At 42.5% G+C, this 16,695-nt stretch overlaps 1 protein-coding gene across 1 annotated transcript in view; it reads left to right on the forward strand.

Annotated features, from left to right (window-relative positions):
- Positions 1–16,695, forward strand: part of Ints9 (integrator complex subunit 9) — an 85,727-nt gene that overhangs the window by 34,304 nt on the left and 34,728 nt on the right. Inside the window, exons 3-6 of the mRNA XM_028758717.1 lie at positions 1,778–1,838; positions 4,449–4,511; positions 7,273–7,412; positions 9,714–9,800. Of these exons, the coding sequence (XP_028614550.1) occupies positions 1,778–1,838; positions 4,449–4,511; positions 7,273–7,412; positions 9,714–9,800 (351 nt within the window). The remainder of the gene's footprint in view (positions 1–1,777; positions 1,839–4,448; positions 4,512–7,272; positions 7,413–9,713; positions 9,801–16,695) is intronic.

Raw genomic sequence — 16,695 nt, forward strand, 5'->3', positions numbered from 1 at the left:
TGTTAGAATGTTTGATTTTTAAAGTGGTGACACATACTGTTAGTCCCAGCACTTAGGCAAAGACAGGCAGATCTCTGTGAGTTCAAGGCCAGCCTGGTCTACAGAGAGAATTCTAAGAAGCCAGGGCTGTTACATAGAGAAACAAGTAGGGTGACTCATTGGATAAAGGTACTTGCTACCAAAGCTGATGACCTGGGTTTGATCTCAAGGGCCCACCTGGTGGCAAGAAGGAGCCCACTCCTGAAAGTTATCCTTTGATCACATGAATGCCACGATACATATGCAACTCCTGACACGCACGCACACAGAATAAACACAGTTAACATTTTACATTGCTGTTTGAGCTGCTGGCTTGAGTTTCATAAACTGTTGGATGAATTCTGGCTTGAAGTGACAATAGAATGTCCAACAATTTCTGAAATGACCCTGTTTCTGTCATTTATTAAATCATATATTCATGTATAGCATCATTCTCAACATTGATGATTACAATATTAAAATGTTGATCAACTCTGAAAAAAATGTTGAAGATATCTGCTTTCTACAGAATCAGATATTTAGCCAAGACTTATGTATGTAAAATCAAATAAGCATGGCCATCTTGTTAGTATACAGATTTTTTTCTGCTCTTTAGTAGATGGTAAGATTATATGTATGCCAAAGGATTGTTTCTTTATGATTATTAGTCAATATTTGGTTTCTTTTCTTAACTTTAAAGATTTGTTTACTTTATTGTGTGTTGTGTACGTATGTGTCTGTGTGTACCTACATGAGTTTGCATGTACTGTGTGTATGAAGGCACTCTCAGAAGCTAGAAGATATTGAATAACTTGGAAATGTAGGTACAGGCAGATTTGAGACACTCAGTGTAGGTGCTGGGAACCAAGCCTAGGTCCTTCAAGAACAAGACTCACTCTTCTGATCTATTTCTTCAGTCTTATATACTTGGTTTATATACCTGTATACATAGAATCACATACAAATTCAAATTTCTTGGGCAAAGGGGATCACAGGTAGAAAGAGTTCCAGGTAACCTGGTGTGATCTACTTGTCAGCACTGAATCCAGACTATTCATTTGCTTAGAATTCACAGCCCAGCACGTAACCTAAGTCAGCTTTGCCAGTGTCTGTGAAGCTACCCATTCTGCCTCCACTCATGATGGCTGTGAAACACAAACAAGATAAAGCCAAGATAGTTAGTGGCTGGAAGCTCTAAAATGCTCTCAATATTTCATCTGCACTCTTTCCTTTCTTTATAAATTCTTTTAATTTCCTTAGTTCTGTTCCAAACTGTTCTTGTGCCACATATCCACCCTTTGCTTTGATTTGGTAATGCCAGGTATTAACCTGGAGCCATGCATGTGACAGACAGGCATTCTATCACCCAGCCATTCTATTCCCAGCCCTGGGTGTTTTTGAGATAGTATCTGACTGCACAGACTAGGCTGGCCTCTGAGTCACTGCCTCCGTCAAAGAAACATACCATAATACCCAGCTGTTTTATTTTGTTTTATTGTGTAGTCTAAGCTGGCCTCAAACGTGCTACCCTCTGGCTTTAGCTTCACAATTGTTGGGATTATAGGTTAGGACCACCACAGCTAGCTCTAAGATGGATTCTTAAAGTTAATATAACATGGTTAGTTCTCTTTCAGTTAATTTGGGTAAGAACCACTGCCAGTAACTTTTAACTGTTCTTAACTGTATGGTGAATATAAAGTCATCATGAATTCACTGAAGATTATAATGTATTCAAGATAATTCAATTTTTGTTTTGCAGCCCCAGGCTATCTAATCTTCCTGGATGGTCTCTGAAAGATGGAAATGCTTTTTTGGACAAGGTAATGTCTAAAACAAGAACTGCAGCCTGCTTGTGCACAGTGGAAAGCCGTCCTGTCAGAGCCATGCTGATGACTCAGGGATGAGTGTATTTTCATGTGTGTTCTCCCTCAAACCCTGAGATTCATGTCAGGGTCTTTAATACTTGGTAATTGCTATCTTTTAGTATCTTTAGAGACTGCCTGTGATTGGCCTCAGGTCACATTTGTGTCTGTGAAAATCTTAAATAGTTTGCAAATAATTTATCACCAGAAAAAGAAAACTGTCTACAGTTGTAATTAGGGTCACAAAGGCGATGCTTATTAGAGTTTGATCAGCTTATTAAGTGATGAGATCCCAAAGCTTAAAAAAAAAAAATTAAAACTGTGACATAGGCTCACTTTGTCAGAGGTAGAAGATTAAAACCTGCAGCGCTTCTCCATGTCCTTCCACAGTCCTTTAAGTCATTCATCCTCACCTAAGCTTCAGAATTGAAAAGCTGAGTGACTTTAAACATCTTCCACATGATTCATCTGAGTAGGACAGTTACCGCTTATAATGGACTGCTGAGGAAGTGTGGGCTTTGTTTCAGAATTAATTCCTATAGCTGCACCCCAAACTCAAGTGCAAGCCAGGTGCATAATTTGAAACTAGATTTCCCTCATAGCTGACTATAACATTATGTGACATTCAGGAACCTATGTACCTGATTTCAACCCGGGTCTCCTGCTGGCTATAAATCATTATCCCTGAGAGGCTCAGAAGCACTGCATTACCACTGCATCTCAGTGAGGTGACTTGCAGGTGGATGTGGGAGTGTTTCATTAAAGGGGAGTGGTGAGTAAGAGACAGTGACATTGTGAGTGTTCAGAACGGCAAATGTGCCTCCTGCAGATCTCAGAGACCTTATCATCCTCGGATAAGCACCGGTGCATAGCACTGTGAAGAGGAAGATCACAGGGCCCTCTTAGGGTCAGGCCGAGGTTTGACACTGCCCACTGTGGCTCATCTTTAGCCTCATCTTGAGGGAGCTGGGAGTCGTCTCCCTTTAAGCGTAATTGCTCATTCGTTTTTAGCTAGTGGGTCCCTGTAATTAAGAATTGTTCCTCTGTCTGTCTGCCCCTTTCTCTCCCTCCTTCTCTCTCTCTCTCTCTCTCTCTCTCTCTCTCTCTCTCTCTCTCTCTCTCTTTCCCTCTCTCTCTCTCTCTCTCAGTTCAGTTAATCCTATCAGTAGTTACACAGTACTCATGTGACAAGAGCAGCATTCAAGGGAAAGAAGCCTTAAAGACCCCAATAAATTCCTGAGGATAGTAATGTAGTTGACACCCTGTTTTCAAATAAAGGCATAGAGTAATTCTGATTATAGTAAATTTAGATACGTGTGAGTGACTATGTAGAAATGTTTGTTGGGCGACTTGTGAGAACTCTGGTAGAACTAAAGTTGTGTATTTCCCTTTCTGAAAAGAGTAAAGGATGCTGTCAAGTCCTGCCTGGTTTGACTGTAAAGATACAGAGCTCTACTTGTGATAATCCAGAAACTCCACCGTGTGTTTACAAGTGCCAACAGCTTTCTGGGGCCATTGCAGCCTACCTGTTAGTGGCTCACCGGGGTCCCCAGGCTTTCCAGTTCAGTGTGCTCTGATATAATTGCAGCATTGTTATATGTGGCTTTGTCTAGGAGTTTTTCTTGATGCTACTCCTATGTGGAAACTAGCAAATTGAGGATCTAGACCTCTTTCTTCTCAGTGGACTCAGGACTCTTTGACATGTTTCTGATCTACCGCATGGACGTACGTGAAGCTGCTCTAATGCAGCACGGCTCCATGGTGTGTCCATCTCTAGACACCTTGCCTTCTGTTTACCGCCCACCCCCAATTCAGGAAAGCACAACCAGGAAAACAGCACCCTGTCTGAGCATCTGTTCTCAGCCTCCTTTCTCATAGCCAGCCCTTGGGAGAATCCAAACTGAGGTGTTTATATAAATGTGGGCACTGGCATCTGAGGTAGGGAGGTGTATGATCCTGTTTTAATACGTAAGCCTTTCTTTTACTTTTGAATAAATATGGTTGGTGTATAGCCCAAGTAAGCACATGTTCTATGGAGTAGACCATACATGCACTGTGGTGGTGGCAGTGCTTGGATCCTGCTCCCCACTCTTCTCCCTCCTTACTAAGCCTCTTCCCTTCAGCTCTTAGTGGGTAGAAGCAAAGGCTCCTAAGTGATCATCCTAGCCGAACTCCTAGCCTGATACCATAGTAGAGTCGCCAGAGGTTCTTGTCATAAACACAGGCTCCATGGCCTCCTCTCCAGCTTCTGTCCCTTAGCTATTAGTCAGGACCCAGGGAGCTTTGACTTGATAACTAATGCTTAAGAAACACTGGATCTCAAATTATAGCAGCTTGTGTTATTCCTAACTTTTTAAAGACACCTCAGGGAATGTGTGTTCAAACCCCAAATCTGCCGCCAGGCAGCGTTTTCACCCTCAGTCAGGCACCTAGCCAACCTGGACCTAAATAGGAAACAGTTTGTCTAAAAATAGCCTCCCACCCTCTTAGTTAGGTGTGGAGATTGAGTTTCCTTGGTACTGTATCTATTAAATATCTCTTAGTACTTTTCCTTTCCATCTCTTTTAGGAACTAAGAGAGTGCTCAGGTCATGTATTTGTGGATTCTGTGCCTGAATTCTGCTTACCAGAGGTAAGATGAAAGAGATTCTTATTGGAAGCAAAGCATCTGGTAATCATCACTATAAATCAAGGAATAAAGCGCAATGACCCTGCGCCCTCACTTACTACAGTCTTCTTGTTACTATAGCTGTCACTTAGGAATGGGGGAGCAGCTCCCCCTCTAAGTGTATCACAGATGACACTGACTCTCGCCACCTTTACTTCATGGCCAAGGATGAGGAGCACATGGGCCAGTGCTCCAAGAACTTTGGGACTTATTCCAGAGTACAGAACTTTCCAATAAGAAGCCTGCATTTCCCAGTGCACCTTTGGTTGCACTTATAATTCTGTAGGTTCTAAATACTGTAGATCAGTGTTTCAAGCTAGATTATGTGACTTAAGTCACTGTTTTAAGGTAGAGCCACACTGTTGTTAAGACTTGGAGAAAACATGGGAGACACCAACTCTAGTCCAGTGAGCCCGACAGACCAATTGTGAACCCGTGAAACTACTTTATCTTGTTTCCCTCAAATCTACATTGTGTGTTGTGAATGAGCCAGTACAGGTTAGTGTGCAACCCTGTTCACAGTGTGTAGAGCCAAATGCTTGTACAGAACACTTTCAAAGGTAAAATCATTTTTACTCCACTAAAAGTATGTAAGTAAATTTGTGAATATCCATGCGTGAATGGGGCTTATCTTAGGGTTTCTATTCCTGCACAAACATCATGATCAAGAAGCAAGTTGGGGAGGAAAGGATTTATTCAGCTTACACTTCCACATTGCTGTTCATCACCAAAGGAAGTCAGGACTGGAACTCAAGCAGGTCAGGAGGCAGGAGCTGATGCAGAGGCCATGGAGGGATGTTACTTACTGGCTTGCTTCCCCTGCCTTTCTCAGCTTGCTTTCTTTTAGAACCCAAGACTACCAGCCCAGGGATGGCACTACCCACAGTGGGCCCTTCCTCCTTGATCACTAATTGAGAAAATGCCTTACAGCTGGATCTCATGGAGGCATTTCCACAACTGAATCTCCCTTCTCTGTGATAACTCCAGCTTGTGTCAAATTGACACACAAAACCAGCTAGTACAGGGCTTAAGTATTAAATTATTTGAGGGAAATGTTTATGTAATCTTGTATCTTTGGTACATGAATCAAGATTTTATTTTTCTTCTGACTGTCCTCAGCAGATGTTTCTGTGATTCTAGGCTCTGTGGGCTGATTGTTAAAGAGGACACTCAGGCTGCCTTTCATGTCTTTACATGTGAGCTTCCGTGTTGCTTTAACTGCCATTGCATTTGTCCCTCTGCTACTCTGTCTGAATTTCCTTATTTAAAAGTGGCTCCAGAGGCAGCAGAGAGTAGAACCACCTCCATCATGAAGACATTGTCTTGCAAGCACAGGGCAAAATGTGGTGTTAAGGCTAATAGATGTGGCACAGTGATGTTAGGTTTGTTCTTTCCATATGCTGTGTGACACCTTGAGGAGACATGAAGAACCATCAAATAGGGAACCAATAATAAACCAAAGTAAGAATGCCACCACAGTCCAACTAGGTAAACCAATGAGTTTTACTGGTCTTAATTGAAGAACATGACTGAGGGATTATGTACAGGGTAGAAATGACTCAATGACACATTACCAAAATCCCACCACAGCATGGATGGTGGCTCATCAATGATAGAAACCTGGAGTGTATTGTTCAACTTGCAGGTAGCTGGACAAGCCCGGGAGTGTCTCTTTGAGAAAACTCAGTTTGCCTGAGCCTCTTTCAGGCAACTCTGCTAGTCAGAAAGTGTCCTCAGCAGTGTCCTTCCTGTTTATAAGCTTGGGGAAAGAGAAGCCTAGTGAATCAGGTCAGTTTCAGGGACTTCCTGAAGCATTGTGTTGTTTGCTTCCTGAATTTTAATGAGCTCCCCTGCAGAATAGAATGTTTCCCCTTCCCTGACAACCCTCTGCATCTCATCTGAGATGGAATATTTTGTCTGAGGAAATTCCCTACACAGCAGCATAGATGCTGTTGTCCTAGCAATGAGGCACTTGTGTCCTTTACTCACATGCTGGGTGGATATCCACACTGCTTATTGTTTGCTTATGTCATCAATATCTTAGTTACCTCTGAGCAGGACTAACAGCTCCACAAGCCACTCTACCTTACACATTCCTGTGACCCAGCTATGTTCATCCTCAGTATGTCACATGGTTAGGAGTTAACTCCTTTGTGCGGGAGAGTTGCTGGCTGTGAGCTGCAGTTTCTAGGCTTGCTATATCTACAGTCTGTGCTTGATCTACCCCACCCCCACCCCCACTAGTATGCCAAGGCGTGTAGGTGGGAAGGCAGAGAAATTGCAGGGAAAGGGTTCTGGGTGCTATCACAAGAAGGATGCATAGAAAGCTCCCATGGAGTTCTAAGAAGTCACTGCAATTCTTTTTCTCATTTCCTCTCTCAGGAATATGGTAGCCAGACATTGAAAAGTCACAAACGTAAAACAAAACAGAAAAAAAATTAGTTGTCTCTCTATATGACTTTTGAAGAGCAGTTGCTAAATGTGTAAGATCAGAGCGATACTGGTGAGCCAGCCGCATTCTCACAGCTAGCCATTGTGCCCTGCTGTCGGCTGTCAGTATTAGGACACATCCACAGTGAGAGAAGGGCAGTGTTGCGGGAAAGGCCTCATTATTCTGAAGAAGCGAAACTACTACTCTACATTCTGACAGCATCGTTTGTCAGTCCCGTCCTGCTGATCTATGTGCCCTGGCACAAGTGCATATCACCCCTCCCTCTCTCTTCAGACCGAGCTAATAGACCTGTCTACAGTCGATGTGATCCTCATCTCTAACTATCACTGCATGATGGCGCTGCCCTACATCACCGAGCACACAGGATTCACAGGCACAGTGTATGCCACAGAACCCACCGTGCAGATCGGCAGGTGAGAGCGTGACTGCCAAACTCCTTCAGTGACCACCGTTGGTGTGATACCAGGACAGAGATGTGTACACTGCTCTCTAGACACAGGGATGCTCACTGGAGATGCCTAGAGACTGGTACCCTGATAGTGTCCCAGTCTTTCTTTCAGCATAGCTAAAAGAAGTGTTCATAGGCAACTCCTACGTAAATGGTACTGAGAAGGTCCGAGGCTTAGAAAGATGCCACAAAGATCCAGAGCAGAAAGCATCAGCAACAGAACTTTGCTTATTTAAATGAAGAAGAAAAAATCTTTATTACTTTGCTTTGGAAATATCCCCTTTTTTCATGATTTACTAAGGGCTATAAATAGAAACTTGTAGAAAACAAAGGAAGAAGAGTAATTAAGCAGTTAGGTTGTCCTTCCTTGGTGACAGAATGAAGTATTGTACTCTTGAGGATTTAAGAGTAAATGGTCTAGAGAGATGATGGCTTGGGAGTTAGAGTGCTTGCTGGTTTTGCAGAGGACCCAGGTTTGCTTACAAGCACCCACATCAGGCAACCTGCAGCACCTATACCTCCTGTCCGAGGGATCTGGCTCCTGGCTCCACAGGCACATGCTTGCATGCATGTGGAGGTGTACACACATGTACACACATAAAAAATCAATAATTTTTTAGATTGTTCATTTTATTTTGTTTGTCTTGCCTATATATATGTCTGTGCACCACTCCTGTGCTTGGTGCCTGTGGAGCTCAGAAGAGAGTCTTGGATCCCCAGAACTAGAGTTACAGGTAGTTATGAACCACCATGTGGGTGCTGAGAACTGAACCTAGGTCCTCTACAAAAGCAACAAGTGCTCTAAACCACTGGATCATCTCTCCATCCACAAAAATAAATAAATCTTAAAATCAAAAATTACAATCTTCAGTCAATCAAGAAGGTTGTCCTTTCGTCTTTAGCCCATCTAAGCCTTTACAGTGTAGGTGGATGGTGTACATTACCATCGAATCAGTCACTGAGAGAAAAGAAAAGGAAAAAAACCTGTAAAGAAAATTATTACTGGGGAAAAAAATCCATACATAATGTATTACTTTGAAATAGCCAATATAAGGTAAAATTTTCAGGATCCATTATACAGGGTTAATTGTACTATAAACTGTTAGATTGTATTCTAGTGTCTTACAGATACCCAGCAAGATGAGCTAGTGACTACAAGTGAAACAGAACCTTTAGTGTGAAAACATGACCTGCAGCTTATACAAAAACAGGAAGGGATTTCAGGGACCAGAAATTGTCATCATAGGAAAACAAGACAGCAGCATGGTTGAGAGAAAGCATGGCAAGCATCATATCGTGATCTGAGAAAGATGGCACTCGAGGATCATGAGCCTGGGCCCCAAATCTCAGCGTGCTGGGACCAGCACTGCTGCCTCGAGAAGGAGCAGTACTTAGAAAAACAGATGCACTTGTTTGGGTTTCTGTTGCTAATAACTGTGTATATTGCTGTTGTATCTATATTGATAGAGAGGAAATTAGCCTGTGTTGGTTATCTGTACTAGCATGAACTGGATTCAGATATTGAAAATGTAGTTTTAGGTGGGTAAGAAAGTGGATATATGGTCTTTTGGAGAACAGGCTAGCCTAAAACTCACTATGTAGCCTAGGCTAGTCTAGAACTCATGGCAATCCTCCTGCCTCAGCCTCCCAAGTGGTGAGATTACAGAGATGAGCCGCCAGGTCCAGCTCTATTTCTAGCTGTTGGATTATCCTCTAGTTCTCAGGGGTGCTGTTAATGTCTGTGTAGCCGTGAGGCAGCTGAGTGAGCACTCCTTGGACTCCCTTGACTATATTTGGATATTCCATCTCAGAATGGCAGAGGTCTGTCTCACTACAGATCTTTTGGGCAGATTTCAAACTAGTGCTTGATGTCTCCCTGTAAGCTACCTAATGCTGCAATCCTACTATAGCTCCCCATGTGGTGACCCCAACCCTAAAATTATTTTTGTTGCTACTTAATATAACTATAATTTTGCTACTGTTATGAACTGTAATATGAATATATGATATGTAGGATATCTGATATATGACCACTGTGAGAGGGTCGTTCTCATCCCCCCACAACGGGACAGGACCCACAGAATGAGAACCACTGTTCTTACAAGTGGAACATTTTTGATTTCCAAAGCATGTGTCAGCTTCTTCCATCAGTTTAAAATGTCTGTCTCATGAGACAGGCTGTGAAAAGTGGGCAAATCCACCTCTCCTGGCTTAGTGTTAGCAGCGAATTGTCTTCAGTATTCTTTATGCTTTGTTTTAAACTCAGGCTCCTCATGGAAGAGCTGGTGAATTTCATCGAAAGAGTGCCAAAGGCCCAGTCTGCCTCCTTGTGGAAGAATAAGGATATACAGCGGTGAGAACAGCCCTCTGCTTGTTGGCTACAGGGCTTCCCAAGTCTCCTTTGTACTCCAACACAGACCTTGTTAGAGTGGAAGGTGGAGCTTTAGGAGCACGTGGTTCCATGGAGGTTCTGGGTCTAATGGTCTAGATCATTCAGGTCTTGCCAGGTCTGTCTTCACCACAGTGTTGTTGGCACTCAGCAAGTAAAGAGCTAGGAAAGAATGGCAAGAGGGCTCTATGGGTAAAGGGGCTTGCCACCAAGCCTGTAGACCTGAATTTGATCCCCAAGTCCCACATTGTAGGAAAGTCCCACACCTCACAAGTTGGCCTCTGACATGTGCCTTATCACATACTTGCCCAAGTACATACATCATATTCACATACATATGCACAATAAATAAATAAATAAATAAATAAATAAATAAATAACTTTTTTAAATAAGAAAACAATGCTTGCTGCTTAAGGAACCTGAGGAGGGCATTTCTTAGATGATGTGAATCAACTGTAAGAAAAGATTTTCTTATATAAAGGCTGGGGGCTGGAGAGGTAGTTGGATGAATAAAGCATTTTCTCCACATTCATGAGAGTCAGAGTTCCGATCCCCAGAACCCACATAAGAGTGAGAAGGCAATCCCAGCACTCAAAAGGCAGACGCAGGGGATTCCTGGAGCTAGCTGGCTAGACTGGGTAGAGCTGGTGAACTCCGGGAGAAACCTGGCATCAGATTTGTGTCTCCACACATACGCACATGAGCACTCACGGGCATGTGTACATTGTATGTCTACACACATGTAAACACATGCATGTACACACACCACACCCACTCACCTGCATGCACATCTGGCTTCATGCCATAAGATGATAAGAAGTTCAGTGATGATGGGTGGGTAGGGAGGTGAAGCAGAGAGAGGTAGGCTGGAATGAGGCTATACAGTCTCCTACATGTGAGGTTGAGGCTTGCACCATTGAGTGTTTAGAGGTCATTCATAGAGGCCTGTAAGGAGGATGACATGTGTCTAACCCCAACAACAGCTGCCTTCAACCCAGCCCCCATCTGCTCTTAGCATGGAGGCCTGGCGGTCAAACTGCTTCAGACTTCCTGAGAATTCCTGATCCCCCCCCTTTCTCCAGGTGTCCTGCCCTCCCCCCCTTGTCCCCAGGTGATGATGGTGATGATGATGGTGATAGCAGCAGTCACCTGGGCTTCAGAATGTCGGCATCTTAGGTTTTGCCAGTCTTTCTGTAAATGTGTACGTGGCCTGTCCCATCCGTGTGCTCCAGAGTGTAGGCACGAGTCTCCTCTATGTGTCTCTGTACACACTGCTTATTTAACCTATGGATTGCTTTTTCTGCCAGACATTGTTCTAAATGTGTCCTACAGACGGAAGTAGCACTGATGAGATGAGTAGTGCCATTATTGAGCTCACAGGAGAGAAGTGCCATAGAGAGGGTTGGTAACTCCCCCAGGGCCATCTGCTAGTGAGTGACACGGTCTGACTTTTATGTGACTTGGGCTACAGAGTCTACACTCCCGCCCTCTGCTCAGTCAGTCTTTGAGGGCGTGTCCTGCAATCCCCCTTATGTGGTGGGAAGGGAAGTAGGTGTTCTGTGCCCTCTTCTCCTGTCGTGCATGGATCTTCTGGCTGTCTCGTTGGTTGGTAGGGTGCTGTGCAGGTGTCCTCGAATCATCTGGGTGTGCCATAGCCAAGCTGTCCTGTCTCTGAATGGCTTCCTTGATCTAGCCACTCCCAAACAGTGGTGCAAGGTCCCCTGCTCTCTCTATGTGGCATTTACAGTCTCAGCTACCTTTTTCTCAGCTCTTACCGTGCCACTCTCTGCCTTGAGCACACTGGACAACATAGGACCTCAGGTCCTAACAGCCTCCCTCCTTAAAGAAGTCTTAGAGCTGTATTTTCTGTCCATGTAGTAGACCACGTATGCCTTGGCCTTGCTTGCTGATTTCCTCTTGTTTATTTATGTTCTTATGTACTCAGCTGCAAATAGTTTTGGCACATCAGAAGTAGTACTCAAAGGTCAGTGTTCCTGACTTCCCAAGTCCTGGGCCAAGTCTTAGGAAGTTCTGAGTCTTAATTTGACTCTTCTGTGACCTTGAGCACAAAAAGAGGCATTTTCCCCCTTGCTACCCATTCTTTTTAAGCATAACAAAATAACTGGCTCCCTGAGTAATGTCAATTTGTATTAGGAAGACCGTGAATGGAGCTTGAAAGAAGAGAGCATAAGGTCAGGGGCCTGGGCTTTATTCATGATCGAATCTCTTTTAGAAGAAAGTGTGAGTTAAAACAGAGCCACCAGTGTCTCATCTCACCACTGGTGGGTAAAGGGTAGAAAGGAAAAGGTACCTTGGAAGAGGAGCAGAGATACAGTACCTTGCTGGAGACAACCAGTGTGTATTCTGGCCCTGGCCAGCCATTGCTTTCAGTTTTGCTTTGAGACACATGATGGACCTTAATTATTGATGGCAAAGGGGATAGTCTAATCATGCAGAAGTGAAGCAAAAGCCCCAGCTTTGTTTTTGTTTTTTTTCCTAACCTGAATAAACAGCACAGATATTAGAACTGGCATTAAGATGGACACACACTTTGTAGCTGGTGATGGTTCCTTAAGGAAAGTACCTGCCCTTCAAGCATGGCTTCTCACCTCAGCACCTTCCATAAAGCCAGATACTCGGTGTCTATCCGTGACCCGGTGCTTCAGGAGAGGGAGGCAGAGACAAACAGATCCCAGGAGTTTGGGGCCTGCAAGTCCAAGCTACACAGCAAGCTTCAGCCAGGTTCAGTGAGATTTTGTCCCTAAAATAAGCTAGAAAATATTAGAGGACATCTGGTATCAATCTGTGGCTCTACCTCCTACACATGGTAAGCACATCTGTGTGTGCACATAGGAGGGTGTGGATGCTGTTATACCTCAGGGGAAAAATACTTTTTAGAAAAAGAAGTAAAGCCGGGCGGTGGTGGCACACACCTTTAATCCCAGCACTTGGGAGTTGAGGCAGGCGGATTTCTGAGTTCGAGAGTTCGAGGCTAGCCTGGTCTACAGAGTGAGTTCCAGGACAGCCAGGGTTACACAGAGAAACCCTGTCCAAAAAAAAAAAAAAAAAAAAACAGAAAAGAAGTAAAAATTTTTTTTCAAAGTTCCTTGTTTCATTGGCATCAGACATCAGAGCTCTGGAGTTTTACCTCGGGCTAAGTACTAGGAGTGCTTCATTTGGTCAGCTGAAGGAGTTGGTTCTGAAGGATGCCTGTTACTTTAGGTTCCTCTCATATACCTCGTTTCCCCTAGTGATGCAATCCACGGCTTTTCTAGGATAGAGGCATGAACTGAGGCCTGGACTGGTTGTCACACTCCTGTATTTAAGCAGCTGGCATACACTGAGTATCTTGGCTTTTTGGAGTGTGAACTACCAAATCTATCCTTTTTTCTTTCAGTTTTGTTTTGCTTTTTTTTTTTTTTTTTTTTGTAAGAAGCTCAAATCTGGATTCTTTATGGATGATATTTTTTTAAGTGCTGGCTTACACATTAAAATAAACTCCTGTGTGATTCAAATCACTGGGAGTCGGATTTGGGACTTGAAGATTTTACTTCAAACTACATAGGGATTCTCAAAATAGATCTTGGTCAAATGCCTGAAATTAATGCATCTAAGTAGCTTTAGCTAGTAATAAGGCCATCAAGTAAAGAAAACAATAAATTAAGCATTTTCAAGCTCATTGGTCAAAAAAAATCTGACAAATTCTCTTAAATCATTTGGAGTTGGTTTGAATTAGCACTTGATTTATTATTAGAATATATATTCAAAAATCCTATTACTCTTGCTTTTGACAGTTGTGCAACTTCTTGCCTTAGTTGACATGTCCCTAAAATTTATGTAGAAGACATTAACCATCCATCTTAATTTTGACACTATAGTTTACTCTTCCAGAAAGAAGATGCAATTTGGAAGAGAAGAAAAACCCATGCAATAGAATTTTCTCAGATTCACCTCAAAATTTAGACTTTTCTTTTAATGAGAAATTTTAAAGCAAAATATTCCACAAAAGAAACTGCTCTGGTGCCTGGTGTTTTTAATATAAATGTTTTATAAGATTAGAATCTCTAGTTATAATTAATAATAAGTCATTATAAGGCATTTTGAGGTATGATGGTGCACACCTGTAATTCTAACAGCTGGGAGATAAGCACCAGGGGCAGGAGAAAAGTTCAAGGGCAAGCCGAGCTCCTAGTAAGATTCTACATTTAAAATAATGATAAAAATAATAAGATATTGACATAATCATCTCTTAAACATTAAGGAACTAAGAACAGAAGAAGAAGGTACTTTGCAGGAGACTTTAAAATATATGTTAAAGCAGTTATTCTTTTGCTCTGACATTCCTTGGCTATTTGCTGAGGAATTTATCTAACTATATTATAGGAAGAATTTGGAAAATATGGGCTTAGAGGTCACACAGACTAGAGTTTGAATTTCAGTTCTGTTTCCTGTAGCTGAATCAATCCATCTCTTCCGGGCTCAGTTTCCTCATTTGTAAAATTGAGAAGATTGTGAGGTGTTGAGTGGTCCAAATGGGTACTTTGGGTGATGTTTGTAAATAGTCTTTGCCTGTTTAGCAAGACATTTGGTGTTATAGTTTGAATGAAAAATGTCCCTCACAGGCTCATGTATTTGAACATTTGGTCCCTGGTTGTTTGGGGAGTTGTAGAACCTTTAGGAGGTGCAGCCTCCCTGGAGGAAGTCCATCACTGTTAGGGGCAGAGTCTTTAGCAAGTGTGATCTTGCTGCTCACCTCTGAGATCTGAATTTGAAGGTTTAATAGCCTGTCCCTACTTCCTGCCTAGTCTCTCTGCTTCCTCTCCCTACTTCCTGCCTAGTCTCTCTGCTTCCAGTGTTTCAGCTTCCTGCTTCTGCTGCCATGCCTCTGCAAACCCTGACCTCCAACCCTCTGGAACCAACCATAAGCCAAATGAAACTTTGTTCTTCCTTAAGTAGCTTTTGACCATGGTGTTTTCATCACAGCAACTAAATTGTGACTAATCCACTTTTAGCAACCAGAGCACACCTGCCTTCCAGCCCTAGCTCATCATAGATGCCACCTTTTTTGTTGAGAGCAAGTGGACAAAGGAAACTGTTTCTAAGCCCACACTTGCCTCTGTTTAACTTTGTCAGCCATGCTTTTTGAGATGTGATGATTTCTTCTGTAAAATACATAAAAATTACCTCTAAGTACATATACATTACTGTTTTAGAAATTAGCCATGGAAAGGGCTCTTTAAGGCAGATCCTCACAGAATGGCTGTACTTTGATAGTCACAGGCCATTGAGCCTTGTGATCCCAGACCCATTGTTTCCTTTTAAGTCAGTAAATTAGCTTTTGAGGGACCAACTCATGGTACTCAAACTCCAAGGTTATTGATAAAAAAATATGTTTCTATTACTTCCTACTGAGACTCAGAGTTGGTTTGGTTCATCTGTCTATGAGTCTGTCCTGGTCAGCAAGTTCACTTAAAAATCCGAATTATGAAGAAGAGTTGTTTTGTTCTCAGGGACCGGTTGAAGTGGAGATCGTCTGGACACCCTCTCGAATGGTGCTTGCTCATTATGCTTTGCCATAGTAATCGCCCTTGCTCTTTCTAGAAATAATTTGGTCTAAAACAAAAATCAGGATTATAGTGTTTCCAGTTAATATTGAGAAATGTGTGGTTTCGAGGCTTTGTTTTTTATAAGCTGAGTACACAGCATCAAGCCTACCTGCAATCCATCCCTGCAGCACTGATGTCAAGTGCTGTTTATTGAGGATAGACACAGTTTCTGCCTCTGTTCTTTGTATTCTACTCTTATATTCTGTCCATTTGTTCAGCTAACATTTAGAACCCGATCAATGTGTTCATCGTCTGCCTTTAAGTGATCCCTACAGACCTAAAGGTCTTAACTCTTTAACAAAAACCCATGGTCTTAGGTTGCTGCTTGTGCTTCTCAGATGCGGGAAGAGGCAGCAGAACTTTGGCTCAATGGCAGTGGCCCAGGAAAGAAGTTTATTAGGCACTCAAGTGCGATAAGAAAAGAATGAAATGATGAAATCTTTTAGAAGTACTTATGAAAAATTTAAACAATGAAATTTTGACTTTGATAAATTAGAAAGCCAGAAACAGAACCAGTTCCCTCTGGGTTTCCTTATCCTACTTATCCTAAATCAGCTAATAATCCTGATGGCCTTAAGTGCGTCTGTAAGTGCCCTGCTATAAGTGTGACCTCACATACACATAGGAGTTTAGGGAAAGCTCAGTCCGAGGAGATGTTAGGAGATAGGTATATGACAGAGTAACCCAGTGTCAAGGGACAGTAAAGAGAGTGCAAGCCAGAGTGGGTATTGATAGCGGATCACACTTGACGAGTAACTACCAGGTACTCAACATTAGGATACATCTGAAAAAGCTCCCCTCAAAGCTTAAGATATATAGCCCCTGTGCTCGAGCTTACAGCCTAGGGGTAAGACTCTGTAGGCCATATTGGTTCAAATGTATCAAGAAACCATTCTAGGGCAAGTGATGGGGTGAACAAAAATTACCAGCCTGGTGAAAATCAGCCATTGTACACAAGAAAGAGACCAAAGAACAGTACATTTGACTGGCCCCGAATTTTAGACTTCTTTCTAGCTAATAAAAAATTCCTAGATTATTTTTGAGAATGTAGTTGTCAGACTTTTATGAAAAGAACTTCCAAACATTTCTAAATAGAAAAATGACAGGTACTTTGAGATCTACAAAACATAAACAGTACATAAGGTTCTAGAATAAGCTATCCAAAAGAAATTAGGAGCTGTTGTGTGTTTCTGTGTTATACATGCACACATGCATGCATGATATATATTCTCTCTCTCTGACTCTATCCAGC

The sequence above is a fragment of the Grammomys surdaster genome, unplaced genomic scaffold, assembly GCF_004785775.1.
Source record: "Grammomys surdaster isolate TR1022 unplaced genomic scaffold, NIH_TR_1.0 126219, whole genome shotgun sequence".
Lineage (NCBI taxonomy): Eukaryota > Metazoa > Chordata > Mammalia > Rodentia > Muridae > Grammomys > Grammomys surdaster.